The following is a 22,409-nucleotide window of genomic DNA, read 5'->3' as shown; positions in this document are numbered from 1 at the left end:
TCAATTTTCTAGTCAAGTTTATTTCAAGTTTGTATCTCCATGGAGTCATTGAAAGAATAAAATTCCCAGTTTGAAAAAAAAACCACCAAAAACCAAACCCACAAAAAACCAACCTTTTCAACAGCTGAAACATTTCAACTTTTCCATGACAATGTCTAATCACAGTGCAAATCAGAGCCTCCAAAGCTCGTGGTTGTTACACCAAACTCCTTGGAATCTTTCCTAATTTAAATCCTCCATACTCTGTCCCTGTGTGTGCTTTATCCCATCTCCTCACCCACATCTTCAGCTCTTTTGCAGGTGAATAAATAAGAAATAAAAGGAATGATGGTGGGGTCAGACACGGGACAGGAGGTGGTGACATCCTACAGAGAAGGGTCCTGGAAGTCTGCAAAGTGTCTGCGCATGGGGGTCTGACGTAAACTGTGGTACACATAGATGGTGAGCTTTGGAAAAACCGCCAGGAAATACTCAGCATAGTCTCCTATTTTGTTACTGATCCTGAAAGAGAACAAAAGCAAACAGGATTTTTAAAGCTTGTCCAAGGGGGTCAATATTTTAGGATGCCATTGCAGAGGGAAAGCCTTTCCAGAAGCTTTATGATAACATGGGGAGGTTTCCTAGAAACCCCAGAGCTGCAACTTTTCTACTCCTCAATCCTTTTTTTTCTTTCTTTTATTTTTTTTTTTTTTTTTTTTTCCTTTAATTTTGGACAGCTCTCTCAGGCACATGGTGGGGATTCTTAGGCTTGTCCTGGGCAAAGACAGGACTTGGTGATCCTTGTGGGTCCTCTTCAGCTGAGGATATTCTCTGATCCTATGCACCCATGTAAAGAACAAGGATGAGAACACGTACCCTTCATCTTTGTGCTCATCCATGTTTCTCATGAGCCTCAGGAGCTGGGTGACATCATTTTTGTATTGGGTAGGTTTTGCATTCTTAGGATTTTCCATGATATGTAAAACATCTTGGTCGATCTGAAAGGAAGCACACAGATTATTCCCTGCCTTTCACACCCCACAAAAACCAATAGACTTTGAAGTTTTACCAGACAATTTGAGAATGACCAACCCATTTAATCACCCCAGTTAGCAGAGCTCCCTTTAGCATCAACATCTTCTGACTACGTGCCTTCGATTAAATTGTATTTCCCAGTTGTCTGTATTTTGTGTGGGTCTACTTTTTCCAGTTCCATTTTTAAACAGAGCCCGTGAAACACTCGGAAAATCTTCTGCCTGAATCAAACCTGACACCAAGCCTAGCTCAAACCTGACACCAATCCAAACTGAAGAGGATTACCATTTTGGTCCACTCTGGATAAGGAAAAGTTTTCTTAGTGACAGCTTTAAAAATCCTTTTTTGCTTTTTGTAATCTTTGATTTTATTCCATATAGTCTTCAGGAAGCTGAACCTGCTGTGGGATGAGAAGCTTCATTAGCTGCAGAGGGACATCACTGCTCATTGACCCACACCAAAATTCCACCTCCTCTGTGCTCCCAGGATTTACTTCTGATTGCTCCAGAAATAGGGATGTTTGCTCAACCCTTCCAAGCCTCGTTCATCACCAGAAGACAAGCTTTGCACGAGGTCCAGAGCCTCCACATAATCTGGGGAATTGGGATCCAAGTCCTCCATTCCAACTTGCTGGAGAGGTTTCCTGCCCGCTGTTAAAACGTAGAGCACGAGCCTGCCCAAGGCCTGCAAGAGAGACATCACTGCTCCAGTGCTGCAGGCACACAACGGGAGAGGATTCCTGCCCCCAAACCCTGCAGCTGCTCAGAAGTGTAAAACACACACCCAACACAAACCTCGACCCTGTGTGCACAAGGACAGAGGAGATGGGCGTCCAAATCAGCATCGCTCCCACGCGACATCTGCCACTACAGGGCTTTCCCACGAATCCAGGCGTTCTGTGGGATTCAAAAACGCCTTTCCCTAGGACCCACAGCTGCAGAGTACCCAAAATTTCAAACCACGGGTTGGTTCACAGAGAACTTGCCTTTAAATCTGACTTTACAAGCTCTTCTTGGCCTTCAATCGACCTTCTTTTATTACCAAAGTCCGCTAAGTAAATTTTGCCGGCTAAATCTGAGGAAATAAGAGAAATTGTTAATAAATAAAGGTGGCAAAGCTTCATACGGTCCATTGCTGACTCCTGGATGGCCCCTTCTTTAAAAAACAGTTCTCTGAAGGCATCTGTGATGGGTTGATCTGCCTGCAGAGCCCTGGAGAGGGGGGCAGATCTAATGAGATGTGTAAAGCTGTTCTCTCTGTGAAATTATCCGTACTCATTTAAAGAGGAGATCTAAAGCCACCCCATTCAGCACAATGACATCTCCATTTTTACAGACAGCTGTGAGGCACCTTCTCCCCTAAGCTACAGGGAAAGCAAAATGAAAACAAAGAAAGCAAAACATAACCTATTACGAAGTTCCCGGGCTGTAGATCCTGATGAGCAAATCTGAGGGAGTGAAGCTCTCTCAGTGCTTGGAAGATCATCTTCAGAGCAGCTTTGTAATGCTTTTGGCCTTCAGGCTCCTGCAGGTGTTCCTGGAGGTTTTTCTCCCAGAGTGGGAAGCACAAGTACATGCAATCTTTTTCCTTCTCAGACTGGAAGAGCTTCAGTAGATGTTCACAGTGAGAGCATTTTTCAAAGAACTCTTTCTCTTCGTCACCCTCTGAGCTGCGGGTTATTCTCACTGCTACCTCTGTCCCTCCGTGGAGCCCGAGGTAGATGTCATCCTGAATTTTCTGCTGGTTGTATGGAAACATCTTCAGTTTGCCAATCATGGGGCGATGCATTTGATGAAGTTTTATCAGCTGGGCCCTCCAGCGTTTGCTGTTTGGCTCCCATGCCCTGGGGGTTTCTGGAACAAACCTGGCCTTGTACTCACGAAGAAGGTTTTCCATGCTTCGAGAACGATTTTCCATTGCAATTGCAATCGGGTTCCCAAGATCAGTCCTCGCTCCCTTTTCACACAGCAGCTTTGCTATTTTGTGATCACCTTTCTCCACAGCCACCATCAGGGCTGTGTTGCCCTTCTCGTCCATGTCATCAATGTCTATCTCTCCCTTCTCCAGCAAAGCTGTCACCAGCTCCGGGCTCTCCATTTCAACAGCCAGGATGAGGGCTGTTTTCCCACACTCATCTTTGCTCTTCACATCCACACCGTGCTCCAGCAGGAAATGAACTATGGGCACAACTGACTCGTACCTTTTTCTGCCCAAATCCTTCTTTAGGGCGTGGATCAAGGCATTCCTGCCTCTGTTGTCACGGATGTTCACATCAGCCCTCATCTCCCGGACCAGGATTTTCACAATGGAGAAGTGGCGCTCCTTGCAAGCGTCCATCAGCGCCGTGGCACCTCCTTTGTGCAGCTTGGCTTTCTCCTCGCTGGTCACCCTCCTCAAATTCACCTCTGCTCCTCTGCTGTACAGGAACCTCAAGGCTTCCTCCCTCCCGTGCCATGCAGCCTCCATGAAAGCTGTGAAGCCATTGATGTCCTGGTCGTTAATGTCTGAGCCGCGCTCCAGGAGGAGCTTCAGGATCTCCACGTTCCCTGCTACCCCTGCCACAGTAAATGCAGTGCCACCATTGTCCTTCCTGGTGTGCAGAGAAGCTCCCCTGTCCAGCAGAAGCCGGACTAGATCCTCCTCACCAATTTGCACCGCGGTCTGCAGGGGTGTCCAGCCACTGTCTGCCTTGGAATTCACATCTGCCCCTTGCTCCAGCAGCTCCAGCACAGCCTCTTTATCCCTGTTCCTCAGAGAAAGATTTAGCTCGGAGTTAAGGACTTCTGCTGCCTTCTCGCTGGCAGGGGTGGAGATGTTCTTCTGGTTGGGAGCTGGGTGCTCCATGGTGATCAGAGGGAGGCTGTGGGTTCACTACAGAAGGATGGGAGAGGTGCAGTGCTCGGTGCCTTCCTTGTGGGGGATGTGCCAGGCATGGCTGATGAAACCCATTAGGTGCAGTGTCAAGAGCTCTGTGGTCTTCACCTGATTAATGAACAGAAAATGCTGTTTGATCAGCCTGGAGTAACCTCACCAATTACACCCCATGTCCTGTGTGAGGGGCAGCTGGGGACAGCAATGCCAGTGCCAGCCAGGAGAGCCAAGGCCTGGAGAGTAGCCCAGCTCTAGCACCCACGGACTCCTTGTTTCCTTGCCTGGCCCCAGCCCCTCTCACAGCCCAGGGAGGTGTCCCTGCTGCTTTTGCTGCAAATGTCATCTCAGCCTTGTCGCAGGTACCTGATAAGCCATTCCCCAGCCATGGTGTCAGAGATGGGCGTTCCCCTTCAGCTTCGGGTGGCAACAAGTCCTGACTGCCCCTGGTCCAACGCCTGGAGCGAGACAGAAAGCCAACCTCAATCCCTCCTGCTTCTACAGGCCATGAGGAGACCATTAGGAAGCCTCTCCTAAGCTTTACACCACGTTAGGAGATGGATCAGGTACAAATTAATTTACCTTTATCTAGCTGGTATCTAGAAAAAGTGAGGCTCCAGTACCCATTTTCTGATCAGCACCTTCAGGAGTTACTGCCTGACAAGCTGAACTGGAAATAAATTACCCAAGCAAATCATGAAAGGGATAGAGAAGTCTTAAGGTATAAAAGCAAAGTATAAATTTACATGAATTTACCCTCAGAAAAGACAGAGATTGTGTTTTGGATGGTTTATTTCCCTGCTCAGCAGGAAACAAACAGAGTATTTAATTGATTCAGATGCATTTCATTTCCTTGTATTAATTTCTGCACTTTTTACCAAACAGAAAAATATATATATATATATATATATATATATAAATCTTTACTTTCCTGGTCAGAAAAGCAGCACAGCATCCCCTGGGCACAGTGGGGCTCAAGTTCCTCGCTGTTGTCAAGATGGGGAGGGGGAAGATAGGGGCTGAGCACCTTCCTCTTCCTCCTCCCAGCAGCACAGACAGGAGATCTGCCCTCCAGGAAGTGTTTTAATATTTCCATCCCCGCCCCTCTGGCTTTTGTCCCCGTGCGTCATCCAGCTCCACCTTCTGCCACCCACAACCACACGGCCGGCAAGGCGTCCCCAAATATGTGCTGGTCCCTGGCAGGAGGGAAGGTTTTATCCATTTCCAGGAGGATGCTGGGGTTCTGGGGGAGGTGTTTGGTGGCCTTTTTATCAGCAGGCAGCAGAGAAGTCATGAGCAAAGCGCTCTCCCCATCTCTTTAGAAACATCTGCTCAGCAGTGGCTCAGGAGCTGAAGCTGTGGAGACATTGAATGCATCAGGGGTGTGCACTGGGGGATATTTGGGGTTTCATTTTAAGCTTTCCTCACCTTTTGGTAAATCCATCTGTGTGAGGGGGCTGAATGCTGCTAAATTACAGCCAGGGAATCACTGAGCTGCAGATCTGTGGGCTCCTCGCTGCTTGGGCAGGGAACTCCCTGGCACCACCCTGGCACCCTGCTCCTCATAGGCAGCTCTGTGCAAACACCCAGCCTGCTCCTCCAGGCCCTCCTTATCTGCCTGGAAAGGCTCTGCAGGAAATACAGGAAGGATCTGTGATCTCCCAGCCGGGTTCCTTCACTGCCTCGTGACGTGAAATGAGCTCAGCAGAGCCTGTGCAACTCCCCCAGGCAGCTCCACTGGACTGTGCCAGCAGCAGGATTCAGCTCACACATGAAACGGGGCTGGGATTGTGTCATTTAACCATCCCTGACCTGCCATGCTGCCTTGGCACATGCACAAACTGGGAATCTGCATATGGATGTGGAGACACGGCCTGATGAGGGCACAAGGGCACGAAAAAGCCCTTGAAGGGCTGGGTGGATGCGGCCCTGCACGTGTTTTCCATGGATTTCCAAATCCTTAAGGATGCCTGCACTGCAGCTTTTGCTAAACTCTGCCCCTGTACCTCACTGTGGTGTAGGGCATCCTGCTTCCCACAGCATCCACAGGGTCTGGGAACATCCCACGGTCTCTGCATGGAATTCTGTAGGGTTTGTGCTGCCACAGGAGACCTTGACACAGCCCCACAGGGACAGAGACTGTGAAAACTCAGGGAGCAATCTCCAGTCCGTCTCAAGGCTGCCAGGATCTCATTTTAATTCACTCCTTTAATTCCTTCAAGGAAGGATCTCTCCCAGTTTGACCAAGGCTGTTTTAATTAATTTTAATTCACTCCTTTAATTCCTTCAAGGAAGGATCTCTCCCAGTTTGACCAAGGCTGTGGCTGCAGCTGCTGGTGTTCAAGCACCCATTTGCAGGCTGCAAAACACACAAACAACCAGAGCAAGGGCACATCTCAGCTTCAAAGCCAAAAAAGGCATCAAAAAAAAAAAAAGCCAAAAGACATAAAATAAAAAAGAAGGCCAACTTAACAACATCACATCGCCCACCCACCCAAGTACAAGAGCCTTCTTCGTCTTGCTGGTTTAATTAAAGTCATTTATTATCCTGTGGTGGGAAGATGAAAAACCCTAGGATGGTAAGAACCCAAACCTTACAGTGGTGGGAAGGAGGTGTTTGCAGCCAGCAGAGCTGGCAGGAGCATCCTATGCCTGCATTCAGCAAAGAAGAGTTTGCTGGTAGTGCTTTCCTCATCCAAATTATTTTTCAGAGCCATCAGTTTAAACTCTGAGTCCCTGCAACAGACAATTTCCTGGGAATGAAAGGGTCTCCAAGGTTTTCTAAAGCATGGGAGTAACAGAGCTCCTCTCCACCACCATTCTGTAGCCTCTGGGTTATGGAGTTTGTGCTTTGTGTTTGTATTTATGTGTTTATGTATTTATGTATTTGTACATCTGCAGTGATTATTTGCCCCCACGCACCCAGGGACTCAGGAGATGAACTGCTGAGACACAGACAGCAGGGAAATCAAGGGCACAGCTAAGCAAATCTCCCTTTTCCTCCATTCTGCTGGATTTACACCCATTTTTGCATCCCTTCCCCTGAGATGACATCTCCCGAGAATCCTTGTCCTCCCAGCAGCCACAAATAAACACGAGGCAAAATGTGGCAACAAAAACTGCCTGCCAAGGGTAAAATCATTTTTTAAAGGAGCTATGAATAGTAGGGTGAGGTTTTTTTCTTCATGTTCCTTTCACGTGCTTTCTTATTATATTTCCAAGTGGGAACATCCCAGGGTTTATGTGCTTGGCCACGCTGATGTGACTTCCAGAGCTGGAAAACAGCCCACAGAAGGATGGAAGGTGATGCTACCCATGGAGGAGCATCAACCACTTCTCACAGAACTATTTAGGTTTGAAAAAACCTCCAAGATCATTGACTCCAACCTCCAAAATCATCGAGTCCAGCCATCATCCATCACCGCCAAGCCCACCACTGAACCACATCCCCCCATATCTATGCCTTTTATGGAGTGTTTTTACATTTCTTAAACTTCATTTTCTGGTTTTTTAGACTGCTGCTCAATCCTCATCACCACCAAAAAAGACATTTTTGCCAGCAGGGAAGGAGAGGTGAGGGCAGCAGCGAGGCAGGCAGGGACCTCACCAAGCAGGGCAGTACATCCCAATCCCTGGGCAGGGAGAGCAGGGCACAACCACTTAAAACTTAAAAAACAAACCACTTAAAGCCCAGAGCAGCCCAAACAGGTCAGACAAGGAGTCAGGCTGAGCTCCTGAGCTTAGATACCTTTCCCAAGGAGAGCAGGTGGATCTCCAGCAGGATTTCCCCCCCGCTGTTCCTCATCCCCATCCTTGCCCCCAGGCTGTGGCTGCACCAAGTCTGAGCTCCCCTCCAGCACAGGCAGGAGAGCTGCAGACCCCAGCATTGCCCTCGGTGCCCCAGCAGGAGCAAAAAGCACGAAAATCATCTCTCATTCCTCCTCAGCTCCCCAGGCAGCCCAGGGGTACAAATCCTTGTGTGCAGCTGGAGCGGATTGGCAGCCTTGGCATTCAGGGGAGCACATCAGCTGTGAGCTCTGGCACTTGAATCAGGGAAAAGGCCTCCAAGTGGAAGCTGCAGAGCGATGGCAGCCAGCTGCTCCCACCCTGCTGAGTGGCCTGGGGGCTGGCAGAGCGCTGCAGAATGTTTGGTATATTTGAAATGGCTTGGTGCAGCCTCTCTGCTGCTGAGCTTCCTCCAAAAGAACATATCCAGACAACATTTTACAGCTTTACTCCTTTTTTAAAGAAAGGAGAAATAAATCATGGATGTACACATGTGTAGCCTGTTGTCACATGTGTACATCCATGGAAAATGAAAGCTCAGAACTCCTACACTTAAATATCTGCACACCCACCTGCCTAAATCCTTGTAGTGCACTCCTGCATCCATGTCCACGTCCTAAGACCACCCCAAAGCTGCTTGGCCCCACTGGAGCAGCGACCTTCTGGCTGCAGGAGCCCCTGAGCTGCTGCTGGGAATGCTCCAGCTCCCAGGGCACAGGGAGATGGCTTTTTTTCCACCAAATAAATCCACCCCCACCACCATCCTGGTTCATGGAAACCTGGCCCTGGAGCAAGTTTGTGTTCACAGCCTGGGGGGGCAGGGCAGTGCCAGCCCCCACAGTGGCTCCCTGGAGCTCAAATCCCTTCAGCTGCTTCCAAATTTGCAGCCTCTGCCCTGGGAAACTTCAGCCAGGGTTTATTGGGAGTGACCACAGCCGGCCGAGGGAAACTTTGGCTCCTTTTTCTCAAATGTGGTTTTGTGGGTTGGGGATTTTTTTATTTTTTTTTCTATCCCATCCCCACCCCGAGGCTTTTTTTCTGCTGTTTTGTTCCTGCTGGGTTTTGGCAGCAGCCACAGCTGGATGCAAGGCTCGCTTTTAGTGACTGGGTTTTCTCTTTGGGAAGCATCTCTGAGGAAACTGGGCTGCAAATGGGATTGTCCAGGATGAGCTGTGGGGTCTGAGAGCCGCCACCACCAAGGCTGAGGCAACAAGAACAGACACAGCCTCACATTTCCTTCTAAAGAAAGCTCAAAAAGGTTTTAATTCCATATTTTTATTACTATTTTATTTTGCTGTTGTTGGCCTGGTTTATTTTTTTTTAATGAAGAATCAGTTTTAAATTAACTTCAAGGCATGCAAGACAAAGTGTTCGTATTTTTCATCCAGCAGCTGCAGTTAAAGAAAAAAAAACAAAACAACACCACCATTATTTTTGATTCTAGCTGCTTTTAGTCTGCTTTACTGCTCTCTTTCCTGACAAGTAATTTAAATATTTCCTGGATACTTTTCAGCTCATTTCTTCCCTCTGACACGGACAAAGATCAGATGGAGATGTAAACTGCTATGATCCCAAATTACCGGGCTTGTAAGACAAGGCCATGCTTAATTTAAAAGGAAATGAAATGTGAGGGGAAGCTCAACCTGCTTTCCTCTGGATAGGTGTGGATGGAGCAGGGCCCATGTGTTTTACAGTGCCTGCTGATCTTTACACCCTGCTTGGCTGTGTCAGAGGGGACAGGCGGTTCTGCTGCAGCTGCAGCTGCTTGTAAAATGCATTTGAATGGCAGGGGGTGGCTTGTGCTGATAGTAACACCTTGGAAGATGAATTATTCCAGTTATTCCCCCGTGATTCCAGCTCCTCCTCGGCAGTCCCCTCACGCTCTCCTCCGCTGACGCAGGCCAGTTAATTCTGCCTTCCAGAACACGCAAAAAATAGAGAGAAGGCAACTGAAATAAAACCATATTTCGGTTGGGATTTTATTCCAAGCACTTGGGGTGCTCCTCTCCTGCACACAGGCAGCCCTGAGCGTGCTTCCATGGGAAAGCTTTTTCCATGCAACCCTGCCCTTCCCTCCCAGAGCATTCCAGGGAAGTGCTCAGACCTCAAGGAACAGAATGGTTTTTAATAACCCCTCTGATACCAGGGAGTTTCCTCCTCATCAATGGATTCATCAGGTGTGTTACTGAGAAAAATCAAGTGTTATTTATGCCAGTGACCCAAAAGCAGAGTTTTTTTCCTGCATCCTCTCAATTTTAAGATATTTGTGTTTTACTAATACCGAGAAGATATTGGGAGCTGCGGTCCTGTAAAGGGCCCAGAAATTATGAGCAATACAAGAAATATTGGATAGCCTGGCAGTTCAGACATTCAAAACTTCACTTCTGCTTTAGTTCTTTTTATGGACCATCCAGTTTTCTTTGATAAACCAAATACCACAAAGATTTATGCTTCAAAAGTCTTCTCCCTTCCTTTTCTGCTCATGACACTGTCACTTTTAAAGCGACTGGAAATTGCCCCCTGAGTCACCCAACGCAAGCAGCTTTGCAAAGCATCCAGAATTAGAATGTAAAATTCAATTGAAAGCCCACAACCAAAAAATAAATAAAATAAAATAAAATACAGACCCAGCCCATGCTGTCAGGGTGTTTTTCTCTTTGCATTTTATTTTGTAATGACAACATTATGTTGGTAATGACAACAGGCCATTGTGCATCGCTGGCTTCAGTAACACAGCAAAGGTGGTTCCAGTTGTAAAAAATAAATAGGAAATAAGAAAGCAGCTGATATCTCCCTGTAAACACAGCCAGGAGGCTCAGAGCTGGGACCAGGATGGGGATGATGGAAGAAGACATGGAGTAACATCCCCAAACTGGTCCTTGGTCCCTTGCTTTGCCCAAGCAGCTGGGAAAAGCCCAAAGGATGCTGTGCTCTGGCTGTTGCTGAGACAGGGGGGCAGGAGAGAGGTCCCTTGGCAAGGAGTGAGTACCAGTGGGATAAGGATCTCCAGGTTTGGGCTTTAGGGATAAATGGAAGCTCAGCAGGGAGCAGTGCTGGTGGCACATTCCCCAGGAGCCAGCACAGGCTCCACATCACCCACCCACCCTGCCAACACTGCTGCCAAGTGGGATCCACACCTCTCCAGGACCCCAGAATTCCTGCTGAGAGGGACTTTCTGAGGAGCTGCCCCCCGGTCTGGGCTGATGGCGTGTCCTGCCACCCTTCCGGGTCACTGAATTCTCGTGAGCTTTGCCTCACTCCGTGGGTTTCTGGTAAAGTGCTGTGGCTGCAGACTGGTTCCAGCATCCAAGGGAACACCAAGCCCAAACACAAACCCAGGCAAAGCCCCGGGTTTTCTCTCCCCTGTGGGAAAATCAAGTTTTCCATAGGGCTGCTCACCAGAGTGGCTGTTTGACCTCTCTGTTCCCTGCTTAGGACAAGCTGCTGTGTGCTGAGATGCCTTCCACATCTTTAAGGGGAGAGAGGAAACACCATGGGCTGCAGAGCACCCTTGCATTGCCTTCTGTGGCCCTCCAAACCCTCTAGCAGTTCTCCCTGCTGCTACTGGTGTACCTCGCTCCACAATTGTGCTACAAATCTGTCCAGTCCTCTCAAATCATTACACAGAAAAGGTGGGAGGCATGCTAAGTGCTACAGCAGCTAAAATAATTTAATTTACAAGCTCCTGAGAGCAAGGGACATGCGTGTGTGTGCTTTCAGCAGTGCTCCTCTGATAAATACAGGTACAATAATAATAACAACAACGATGAAATAAATAATGATAATAGGAATGAAAGGTCGCGCTCGTGACCTAAGATTAGGTGCGATCTGGAGGTCGTGGAGCTCAAGCGAGGGATAAAAACACCGCTGCACTTGGAAGGAGGTGGAAAGCTTTGACGCAGAGCATGCATAGGACACAGCTGGAGGATCTTGGGCTCAGGAGAAGGATCCAGCTGAAAACGCCGCGTGGTTTTGGGGCTTTTATCCTGGCCGTTCCCTGTGAGTGGGAATGGAAGTCTCCTGTGCTGGCCCCGCCAGGTCCGAGAGCAGGTGGGAGCTCTTCGGTTGTGGATGCTCAGGGGAATCCCATTTTTCCCTGGACCCGCAGCTCAAAATCATTTCTTTCCGCGCCCGCGGCAGCGGCGCAGGTCTCCGGCCGAGCTGCGAGGGGAGGCTCTGGGCTCCCCACCCGGGGAGGAACTCCGGCTCCAGGTGCTGGGGATCCTGCTAAAATTCCAGAACTTCAGCCGAAACCCCGCGGCTGGCTGGCCTCAGCCCCCGCAAACCGCGTCCCACCCTGCCCTGGCTGGTCCCCCCGCCGCGCCTCGCGGCTGGGCTCAGGTGTGCGAGCGCTTGCTGGCACCGCGGCTGGCGGCCTGCTTGCTCATGTCCTGGTAGGAGGCGGATTTCAGGAAGCGGGGGTAGGAGTCCTTCTCCATCAGCGTGCGCGTCTTGGCCTGGGCCTCGTTGAAGCAGGCGGAGGTGGCCCCCGAGAGATTCTTGCGGGTGATCTCCCTGGTTTCGTGGTCGATGTTCACCTGCAAGGCAGCAGCGCTCACAAACGTTAACTCCTCTCCTATGTGAGGGCAAAAACTGCTTTTAATCTGTCTCCAGATGAGGGTGAAGATGCTCACAAATCTTTCTACCCCTTCATGGTTAGGCTCAATTTCTGTTCCAACATTAACGAGCCAATCTGATGGACCACACCATCAAGAATTTGAAGCTCTCATGAGCAAGAGCACATCTTCCCACTGATCCAAGAGCACTCCATTAAAACCCACCAGGATATTTTATTCCTTTCCCACCCTATTTGATGCCACAGGAAATGCTCTCACCTCCCTGGGCGCCTCACTCTGGACAAACTCCTCGAAGATCCTGTTGGCTTTGGAGGCCAGCTTGGTTTTCGACCGGGTCTTTTTGAAGTCCTCACATGCCAGCCAAAAGTCGAGGTTCTCCTCGCTGAATTCAGTCTTCAGGAAGGTGTGGAAGGCATTTACCCCACCTGGGGAGGGGACAGAAGAGCAGTTAATGGGACAGAAGGCAGGGAGGAAGAGGACCAGCAGCAGACACTGCCTGGCGAGAGCGAGAGCGTCACCCTGGGAGCTCAGACCGTGACATCTGCAGATTTCCTTTCCCTGCGGGCAAATTCCACCCTCTGAGACACTGCTAATTGGCCTCTAGACTCCAATAAAATCCTTTCCCACAGGCAAGTAATCCTCTGGTTTTATTTATCTGACCTTTCTGTAATGAGGCTTCAGAGTATTTTCTTTACAGCTTCGGGAAAGAGCTAATTCTACCTAAGGAGAAGCGCGCTGACGCATCGGAACGCTGCAGGAGCCGAGCAGCGGTGCCTTGATTTTGATTTCTCAGCAGAGATCCGGGGGGGAACGAGATGCTGAGGATGGGAGAGTAACTGCAGCAAGGATTTCAAAGCTGTACTGGGAGGGTGGATTAAGTTACCAAGCTGGAGATGCTTGTTAGCCATCACAGCACGTGAGGAAGGCTGGGAAAAAAATACACTTGGCCCCAGACTAATGCTGTGGAAGGACTTTGTCTGGCTGAGGAAGACCTTTTAAGGTAGACAACTACTTTTGGATTAAAATTTGGGGCTTCTGCCATTGTGCAGAGCCTGGTATAAGGAGGGGATGATGTGTGGGACTTAAAAAGAGATCCTATCTCTGGGGCTGGAGAGGGAGACAGCATCTCACAGGAGCCCTGTGCATCACAGACACACAGATGATACCAGAGGGGGGAAAAGGCCACGGTTATTCAGTAAAACAGCTGGATTCCTTCTCCCTGTGGAGGAGCCATCCTGGGAGGCACAGGACAGACAGACAGAGGGCAGCAATGCAGTTGTCTGGACAAGCCTGGGGGGGAGGCAGCTGCATCGCTCTTTCCACCAGGCACTGAGAGCAGGTGCTGCCTTCTCCCGGCTGTGGGGAAAGGGGAGCTTTGAGAACAGCACGATGCTCCCCCTGGAGGGCTGCTCCTCATGGGATGCCCGTGACAAAGCTCCTGTCCCAAGCGACACAGCATTTCTGCCCCCTCAAAAACACCCAGCCAGGAGGAAAGGGTACAGCTTCATGGGGCAGGCAAAATGAGGCCTCAGATCTGGGCAGGAAAGGGACCTCTTTTGAAATCCTAAAACACCTCATTTGAGGAGGAGGGGAGGTTTCATCGTACACCGACTCCAGCCACACAGCTGACTGCGAGTACATCTGTCCTACACGCTCTCACCAAGAGAAGAAAACAAAATGCTACTCACTTTTGCTCTTGAGGAGCTGGTCAAAGGACTCCCTCCATTCCAGCACATCTCGGGAGGAGTCTCTGGAAAAGACAAAAGGATGTAAGGCTCGCTGTCCAGCGGTGAGGGATGGGAGCACTTCAGTTGTGCAGCTCCATCGATGGGAGACAGCGGCATTCGGCAGGAAACCAAAGCCAGAGGCCAATATCCATTACCTGTGGGCTCTCTTTCCTCTCTCCTCCCTTTCTTTTCCCTTCCCTGATGGCTCACCCGACCTCAGCTCCATGCTGCTGGTCAGGAGGTTCTCTGGGGGATGCTCAGAAAAACCCTTTTCTGCCGATACAAGTCCAGCAGGTTCTCTAGGGAATGCTCAGAAGAGCCCTTTTCTGCTGGTGCCGCTCCAGGAAGAGCCCCTGAGCAGCAGTATTTAGTGCTCTGTGTTAGATGCTGCCTGCATTCCCAGGGATCCCAGCCACCGGGAAGAGCAGGAACCCCGCAGGTTCTCCTCTTGCCAAGGCCCTGCTCTCTGTGTCTAATGCCAGAGCATCCGTTCCCCGGCAGGATTTTATAAGCGCTGGAGCTGGGAAGTGATCCGCCTTCCCGGCCCGCCTGGGTGGGACTACGTGGAGGGGGGAGCTGTGCTCTGTGCTGCGCAGATGGGCAGGAGCATCCCTCGGGAAAGGCTGCTACAAGGGGACCTGGCCCTGCCTGAACCTGGGCCAGAGCACTGCTTGGCTTACCTGCGCCTGCAGCCCAGCTGCAGCTTGCTGGAGCTCCCAGTCTTGTGTCCCAGCTCGGGTTTGTGAAGCAGGATGCCCAAGCGGCTCTTCAGATCCTTGGCTCTGGAAGGGAGGGAGGGAGGAAGGGGAGAGGTGGGGTGGCTGGACCGTCAGTGCTCTGCCGCCACCCCCTCGGCTGGCAGGGGCTGCACCCCACGGGCTCGGGGGCACAGCCCTCGCTCCCCAGCTTCAGCCACTTGTTTGTTCTCTGGTGTGTGAAATAAATGCTCCCCACTTGCTTTTCCTGCTCCCTGGCAACCGCGCTCGGCAGCGCGTGGAGCCCGGGGGACTGTTCTCTCCTTCTCTATTCCCAGGCGGAGATATATGGAATATAAAACACCACGAGCTCTTTCCTCTGGGGCAGGTAAGAGAGCAGCTGCTGGGTGCCCAGCTGGAGCCCCCCAGCTCTCCCGGAGCTAACCTGGCTCCTGTTCCCATCCCGCTCTCCCGGCAGCTCCCAAACCAAACTGGAGAAGCACCGCGATTTCTTTCCGCCGGGCAGAGCGGGAGCATCTCCCTGCTGCCAGGATGCTGCTGCTCCCCTGCTCGGTGTTTTGGGGTGCCCTTGGGTCCCCAGGAGCCTGGCACCAGGCCGTGGAGAGGGCAGCATCCACCTACCCCATGCCTTTAGGAGGCAGCGGCGGCAGCGATGCTCCTGTGCCAGAGGCTGGGATGCTCCTGCCTGTGCCAGAGGCTGGGATGCTCCTGCCTGTGCCAGAGGCTGGGATGCTCCTGCCTGTCCCAGCGGCGAGGGCACGGAGGAGGCAGCTCCCTGCCCAGGGAGGTGTTTGCGGCAGCAGAAGCGGCTTCTGTCTGTCCCCAGGGTGTCCCCGGGACGGCGTGTGGCCCCGCTGCTCTTTGCGTGCCGCGGCTCGTTCGGGCGTCCCAAGGCGCCCGTACAAAAATAAGGGTTTAAAATGTCAAGCCGGCAGCGTGGGGCCTTGCGGGAGGAGCAACATGTCACTAAACAGTTCAGCCGCGGTGACAAAAATACTCCTGCTGCTGCCAGCTCGGAGCGAGATGTGCAGAGGCAGAGCCGGAGGAAGGCTGGTGTGTTTGTACAGCCCTGGGCAGCCTCCTCTCCCTCCGCTTGTTTCACCTCCGTGTTCCCCTCCTGGGGAAGCAGAAGGGATGCAGCCACACAGCATCACTCGGCTGCGTGTTTCCTCGAGGTCTGCACCCCACTTTCCACCCTAGCATCACATCACGGGCTGCTCCAGGTGCATCTTTTCCAGCGAACCCTCCGGCTCCCAGAAGCGCCTTACCTTTCCAGGCAAGTGATGGGCAGCGCGGCTAAGCCCCGGCACATGCTGAGAGCTGGGCACCCAGGCATCCAGCAACTCATCGGCTCCTTAGGGATGGGCAGAGGGGGTGCAAGAGGCTGCTGAGGCATCAGCTGCCCCTCGGTCCTTTTGCAGCAGCGGCGCGGAGCAGCGCTTTATATCGGCTGGGAGGCGGGAGAGCGGGGAGGGGGACCCAGCATCGCTCCAGCCTCCAGCCAACCAAAAGCTGCTCAGGCAGCCAAGATAAGAGCTTAGGTAAGTTTGTGTGTGCTGCTAAAGGAGGGGGGAGTGGGAGGCCCAGGCTCGTCCTTGAGCATCACAGTCATAGCCGCTTCCTCGAGAAACGGAGTGGGGGGGAAAAAATCCAGGCTCTTTTCCACCGACGTGTGGAGCCTGCTGAGTAACCGGAGGGTGGGAGAGCGAGGGACAGGACAGACGCTGCAGCCCCGTCCTGCTGCTCCATCCCGAGGAGCTATTCCAAATATTCCACGTTCCAAACCTCCCCGCGCTTCCAGCACCGCAGGCTCTGCCCCAGTGGTTTAAGCAGGGGGTGGCAGCCCCCAGCGGGGTCAGGAGGGTTTGTTCCATCACCTTCCTGGGGTGATGCAGAGGGTGTAATGTTTCCATTTCCCTCTTCATGGCACTGCCAGCTCACAGCTGGAATGTAGAAGGACAATGTCCTTCCTACAATGTCCCTGTGTGCTGGCTGAAGTCACTTCTTCATCACAAATTCCCTGCTGGTGTGTGTGGGGAGGGAAGGGGTGTGCATCAAAGAGAGCCAAAACCTGGGAAAGCATCAGATCATGGAGGATCCTGATGAGAGCTGAAAACTGAAATTTGAATTAAAAGCCGAGGAAAGGTTGGAAACTGGAGGGGAAGGACTGAGCCAGCAAAAGAGAAAGGGTTAAACCAGTGCACACCAGCAAAGCCCAGGGTCTGGTGCTACAAGAACCAGAGGTCCATGAGAACCAACAGGTCCCCTGTGGTGAGGTCAGGCTCAGGCAGGATCCCAGAGCTGCCCTCCCTGCATTTCCCCAGCGCAGTGGCTCTGGAAAGGAATGACTTTAAACCCCCCCTGCTCATGGCCAGCCAAGCACAAGGCCACAGCTGCCACTTCCACTCCTCATCCTCTCCCTTCCTCCCTGCTATTCCCAGCTCAGACATTTTTCCAGAGCTCCAGTTGTCTCCTACCCTTGCTGCCTGCATTCATCACACCCAGCACGTTGCCAGAGCATCTTTCCCAGGAGAGATGAACTGTGCCAGGAGAGTGGCAGCACGAAGCCATCTCGGCCCTGGGCCAGGGAGAAAGGCTCCTCTCAAGCTGCCTTTGGGATGAGGATATCTGGATGGGAGACTTTGGGAGAAGCATGAGGCACCTCAGCCCCACTGAGCAGTAAAGGAGATTCCTGTCTTTCTCTCATCGCTTAGGAAAAGCCACAGAATGGTCTTGCTCATGGACAGACAGGAAAAATGCATCAGGACAGATGAGTGAACACACACTTTCAGCTCCTGTCTCAGCTCTAATGTAAGAGCAGCCTCTTTCCCGATGGCTCTGGGGTTTTTCACTCAAATAATCAAGTTTGAGCCTTCTTGGTTAGCAGATATTCAGCTACAGATAAATGGCTGGAGTTACAAGAAGCTCTTACTCACATCTTCCCTGTGCCTTAAAACCATGATTAGAGCTGTGATCCTTGCTGTGGACTGAAGGGAAGATCTGCAAAGTCACAGGATGCTCTGGTAACTCTCCCTGGTGCTCGAGGCATGGTGTGAGCAGGTCATGCCAAGAGGAAAAGAAGCCTGGCCACGTGTTGCAGGCACACGGGACAGAGGATTTCTGGCTGCAGCTCCACGGTGCCTGGCACAGCCACTGTGCTGGGAAGGAGCCACGTGCTGCTGGAAGCAGCCAGGCAAGAGTGACTCTGGCAAAAACACAGCTGGGATGGCAGCAGCAGCAACTGGTGAGGAGCAGGGGGGATGTGAGCCAGAGCAGAGGAGCTCTGCACATCTCTGCCTTGAGATTACAGCCCGCTGACACTGTCCCCTCTTTGCTCCAGGCTCCCTGCTGCTTTTCCCAGAGAAATAAAATGCATTGGGAAAGTGTGTGTGTGTGGGGGTGGGTGTGGGTGTGGGTGTGGTTTTGGACAAAAAAACCTGGCTCAGGTGAGGCCAGGCTGGCAGTGAAGCAGAGGTGAGGAATTGCCAATGGTGGGACAGAGAGAGCCCTGGGGAAGGGAAGGGAAGGGAAGGGAAGGGAAGGGAAGGGAAGGGAAGGGAAGGGAAGGGAAGGGAAGGGAAGGGAAGGGAAGGGAAGGGAAGGGAAGGGAAGGGAAGGGAAGGGAAGGGAAGGGAAGGGAAGGGAAGGGAAGGGAAGGGAAGGGAAGGGAAGGGAAGGGAAGGGAAGGGAAGGGAAGGGAAGGGAAGGGAAGGGAAGGGAAGGGAAGGGAAGGGAAGGGAAGGGAAGGGAAGGGAAGGGAAGGGAAGGGAAGGGAAGGGAAGGGAAGGGAAGGGAAGGGAAGGGGTCAGGCAAAGGCTCTGTCATTTTGGGCACCACAGCAGCTCAGCCAGGAGAGGCACAAAGCCATGGGAAAAGCCACGCTCACCCCGGGGTGCTTGATCCTGGGACACGGGGAAGTGCCAGATCCACGTGGAGCCTGAGCACAGGAGTGGGATTGGGCTGTCCCAGTAAAGTCCTCCTCACCAAGGCTGCCACAGCCCCTCTGCCCACTCTGCCCCTGGCACAAGCCACCAGCTGAGCCCTCTGCCCCCTCAGGCCACTTTTCTGCCTCTCCCCTCCGATGGGGCAGTGCAAGGACAGGTATCTGGCCAGCACTAGGTGAGATATTTCATATTGCAGAGCTCTTCCCAGGGTTATGCAATAGCCTCTCAGCCCAGCTCCGTGTGTGTACTCGGATGTCTTCATGCTGCTCTGTATCTAATTTAATTACGTGCTTCCTGTCTCATTTAGCTCAGCAGCCTCCCGCGGCTCCGGCTCCGTTGCCTCCATTATCAGCCTTTGTTTTGGAATAATACAAAAAAACTCATCTGTGTCGCAAGGCCTGGGGCCAGGCTCCCTTCCCAGAGCTGGGCCACAGCCTTGCCAGCACCAATGCACCTCCCATCCATAGGGATCAGCTTCATTTCCAGCAGGAAGGTCCTGGCAGGTGCCTGCTGAGGCTGGGAGGTGGCTGGGCTGTGAAGGCACCCACAGCCACCCTTCATTTGTGGGGGTACAGCAAAACACACACACACACACACCCCATCAGCTCCAGGGATTGCTGCTGGTATTCCTGGGTCAGCATCTGCAAAGTGCCAGCAACTCTGGAAAAAGCAAAAGCAAAGGTTTCAGTCCCAGACTACAGAAATGGGGTGGGGAATAGGAAAGCAAGGGTTTGGTGACAGGGTGCAAAGTGCCCTTGAGTGTGTGCCCCAGTGCACAGTCGAGCTCCCAAGAGAGTTTCTGGCAGTGGTGTTTTGGTATTTTGTATTTTTGTATTTTTATACCATTCAAGTGGAATACGGGGAAGATACAGAAATAGATTGGGAAGGGGAGGCAGGCAGGAGGAAGAGGGGAAAAGCCAGGCTGAGCTGTGCTCTTGGGGTCTCACTGCCTCACCAAGGAGCCTGTCCCCAATTTCTCCTAAAGCAGTGGGCAACCACAGAGGTGACAATCAGGAATGGTCAAACCTGAAGGCACTCCAGCAGAGCCTGCCATGGAATCAGGGGAGGGGCTGAATGCAAAGGAGCAGAAATGGGAGGTTTAAAGGCCCTGCTCGTGTTGCACAGCCCCTTTCCTCCACCTGCAAGCTGTTGATAAGCTCTGGATGCCTTTGAGGGGGGCAGTAAGCCAAGGAGAAGGGAATGGGATGGAGGTTGGTGCTGTGCAGGCAGGAGTGCAGTGGTGGGGACAGGGTTCAGTGGTGGGCTCGGCAGTGCTGCCATAATGGTCCAACCTGATGATCTGAGAGTTATTTTCCAAGCTGAGAAATTCTAGGATGGTGCCAGGGAGGAGCAGGGAAGCTGCCAAGGCCAAGACAGCAGCCAGGCATTTGCAAGTGGTCTCTGAGTAGCCACACTGCAGCTGGGCAAAGCTTCTGGGACAGGGACAGTCAGGGGACACCTGTGGGACACCATTTCCACGTGGCTGCAGGTGAGCCTGGCTCCATCTGTGCCTGCCCAGCCCATCCCAGGACATCCCAGCTGCCCATGAAGGATCCCTCACCCTCACCCACGGGGCCTTTGATGCTCTCCCAAAGTGTTCACAGGTGGCAGGGGAGGAAATAGCTGCTCTGGGAATCTGGAAAGAGATTATTGAAATATCTTTTTTTAAAAAAATAATTCATAATCATAGTAATAATTAGAATTACAAAGGAGGTTTTCGAGGGGCAGCTGTTATCCACTCTGCTCACGTGCTGGCTTTGCACAGCTGCACAGGGAGAGGTAGCTGACAGCAGGTACTTTTAATCTTCTCTTTCCGTTCCCAGCACCTGCTTTTTAAAGCCACTGAGCAGCCAGGAAAAAAAAAAAAAAAAAAAAAAAAAAGCTAAAAGATGATGGCTAAATATATCCCAACTAAGAGGAGAGACAGAGCAGCACTAATGGCAGATCCTTCCTTGGATGCATTCAAATTGGTTTGGCTCGGAGACAGGCTGAGGGAAGAAGCAGCAGATGAGAAACAGTAGAAGAAGGGATTTAGGGGGAAAAAATAAGGGGGATAGAAAGAAGCCAGAGGGACTGATAAATCCCACTACACCCATTTCCAGAGGAAAACAAGCCCATTTAATTTTTGCTTTTAAATGCAACCCCGTGCAGCCCACAGAGCAAACACTCACCTTTGGCAGGGAGAGTGGGCGAGGGAGCCCTCAGTGTGCCCAGGGCCAGATGAGATCCAGGTCACTGCTTTTCCTGCTGGCCAGACCTGCTCAGGAGATGCTCAGCCCTTCCTCACTGAAGCCCCTCAGGGTTTCTGCAGTAAATCTCTCTTTTTCATACAATTTCCCACTAAAACCTAACCTGGTCTCAACTGCCCTGCTCCCTGCTCGTGCCTCCCCTTCCCCCTTTGCTACCCAGGATTGCCCTCAGCTGCTGCCTGACCCTTCCCCAGCAATCCCAGGTTCCTCCAGACCCCCCAAACTGCCTGGTGACTCTCACCCTACTCCTTTTCATCCCTCCCTGGTTTATCCCATAAGGATGAGGCTTATCATCCAGGTCTGAGCTGCCTGCTGGAGCACAGGGTTGCTTTTATGGTCTGGAGAAAGATCTTCTTTGGATGGTGAAGATTATTTTCGATCCATCCACGCTGCTCCTTTTCCCAGGAGCTCCCAAACTGCTTCTCCTGGTGCAGGGATCAGGCTCAGCACGTGTTTGCACCTCTGGCTGTGATGGGTTTGAGGTTTGGGGCAGGGAATCCATCATGGGCTGCACTCAGAGGACAGCGATGTGCTGCTGGAAGGCTCTTGGGATTTTCCTTCCTTGCAGGTCCTACTGACACATTTCTGACTCATCTCCCCAAACTGGACCTCTGGGGAGGCTGGTTCTACATTGCTCCAGCTGAGCCATGGACAGCTGGGAGCCAACACATCCCCACTCTGCTGCCCATGCAGCGTGTCTGCAGCAGTGAAACCAGGGGCTGAGGAGAAACAGCTTCTCCCCTCCTCTTCCTCTGCAGCAATTTGGCTTTGGACACCCCTCCATCCCCAGGATTTCAGCTTTTCAGACACTGAGGCAGAGAACAAATAGTCTCAGGCTGTTTATTACATCCTCAGGGTGTCTGTACAGAGCAGGGGTCACACTGCACGACATGGTGATGCGACTCTGGGGTATCAACACTGGCGGGATTGCTGGCGTGGCGGAGGAGCTCCTCCAGCCTCCCAGGGAAGGGAGCAAACAAGCAGCTGATGCAGGGGGAACCCAGGGAGCCCAGCCCATGCCTTCCCCTGAGTGGGAAAGGGTCAGACTGAGCAGCCTGTGGCCTGCCCAAAGTGCTCCTGCTGATGTCTCCCCACGGCAGCAGCGCCCGGACGCCGCCAAGGCGACAGCAGCAGCATCTCATGGAAATAAAAACGTGGCAGAGGGAAGCACTTTGGAGCTGTTCCCTTTACCTGGTGGCTCACTTCTGAGTTCACTGAGCCACCCACGAGTTCATTTCCAGAGGAACAAGACATCTTTGTTGTTTTGAGCAGCCTTACTGGGCGCTTGGGCTTGCAGTCAGGTCCTCAAGGGGACACAAGGTGGAGGTGCCAAGGAGCTTAAGGACAAATCTGAGCTCTGATTTGGGTAACTCATGGAAGAGTTGGGGGGAGAGGTTATAAGAAGATGAGATCTTCAATTGTGGTTCTTAAGGAAGGGGGATCTACCCCAGGGTGTGCTTGTACCCTGCTCTCTTCTTTGCCAGGAGTCCCACACAGGTCAAGGGGTAAACCCAGCAGAAGGTGCCTC

The 22,409-nt window shown here is 52.0% G+C and overlaps 2 protein-coding genes across 8 annotated transcripts; both read right to left on the bottom strand.

Annotated features, from left to right (window-relative positions):
- On the bottom strand, positions 1 to 4,990 carry RNASEL (ribonuclease L). Of its 7 annotated transcripts, none has more exons than XM_086901481.1 (9): positions 4,810 to 4,970; positions 4,465 to 4,552; positions 4,249 to 4,340; positions 2,421 to 3,996; positions 2,000 to 2,088; positions 1,508 to 1,698; positions 1,300 to 1,414; positions 856 to 977; positions 1 to 501 (listed from the first exon to the last, which is right to left on the bottom strand). In XM_086901481.1, the coding sequence occupies exons 4-9, from the start codon at positions 3,856 to 3,858 to the stop codon at positions 366 to 368; spliced, it is 2,091 nt and encodes a 696-aa protein (XP_086757607.1). In that variant the 5' UTR covers positions 3,859 to 3,996; positions 4,249 to 4,340; positions 4,465 to 4,552; positions 4,810 to 4,970; the 3' UTR covers positions 1 to 365. The 7 variants fall into 7 exon arrangements, with proteins under 7 accessions (XP_086757607.1, XP_086757610.1, XP_086757608.1 ...); XM_086901484.1 differs by having other exon boundaries at positions 1,300 to 1,411; positions 4,810 to 4,964; XM_086901482.1 differs by having other exon boundaries at positions 4,639 to 4,952.
- A 5,340-nt stretch (positions 4,991 to 10,330) lies between these two features.
- On the bottom strand, positions 10,331 to 16,115 carry RGS16 (regulator of G protein signaling 16). Its single transcript, XM_023931769.2, has 5 exons — positions 15,957 to 16,115; positions 14,653 to 14,754; positions 13,934 to 13,995; positions 12,504 to 12,670; positions 10,331 to 12,206 (listed from the first exon to the last, which is right to left on the bottom strand). The coding sequence occupies exons 1-5, from the start codon at positions 16,082 to 16,084 to the stop codon at positions 12,006 to 12,008; spliced, it is 660 nt and encodes a 219-aa protein (XP_023787537.1). The 5' UTR covers positions 16,085 to 16,115; the 3' UTR covers positions 10,331 to 12,005.
- Positions 16,116 to 22,409: the final 6,294 nt, after the last annotated feature.

This window comes from Cyanistes caeruleus, chromosome 9 (assembly GCF_971803275.1).
Source record: "Cyanistes caeruleus chromosome 9, bCyaCae1.hap1.1, whole genome shotgun sequence".
Taxonomy (NCBI): Eukaryota; Metazoa; Chordata; class Aves; order Passeriformes; family Paridae; genus Cyanistes; species Cyanistes caeruleus.
This window is presented reverse-complemented; position numbering and strand designations above follow the sequence as displayed.

Bases quoted from the DNA above. Each gene is read 5' to 3' on its own strand.
- RNASEL (XM_086901481.1), bottom strand. From the start codon at position 3,858: ATGGAGCACCCAGCTCCCAACCAGAAGAACATCTCCACCCCTGCCAGC. The intron at 2,089-2,420 runs GTTATGTTTTGC...TTATTTCCTCAG, and splicing joins GCCCGGGAACTTCGTAATAG to ATTTAGCCGGCAAAATTTAC. The intron at 978-1,299 runs GTAATCCTCTTC...GCTTCCTTTCAG, and splicing joins ATCCAGAGTGGACCAAAATG to ATCGACCAAGATGTTTTACA.
- RGS16 (XM_023931769.2), bottom strand. From the start codon at position 16,084: ATGCCTCAGCAGCCTCTTGCACCCCCTCTGCCCATCCCTAAGGAGCCG. The intron at 14,755-15,956 runs GTAAGGCGCTTC...CCTCCCTTCCAG, and splicing joins CCCATCACTTGCCTGGAAAG to AGCCAAGGATCTGAAGAGCC. The intron at 13,996-14,652 runs GTAAGCCAAGCA...TGTCTTTTCCAG, and splicing joins CAGCTGGGCTGCAGGCGCAG to AGACTCCTCCCGAGATGTGC.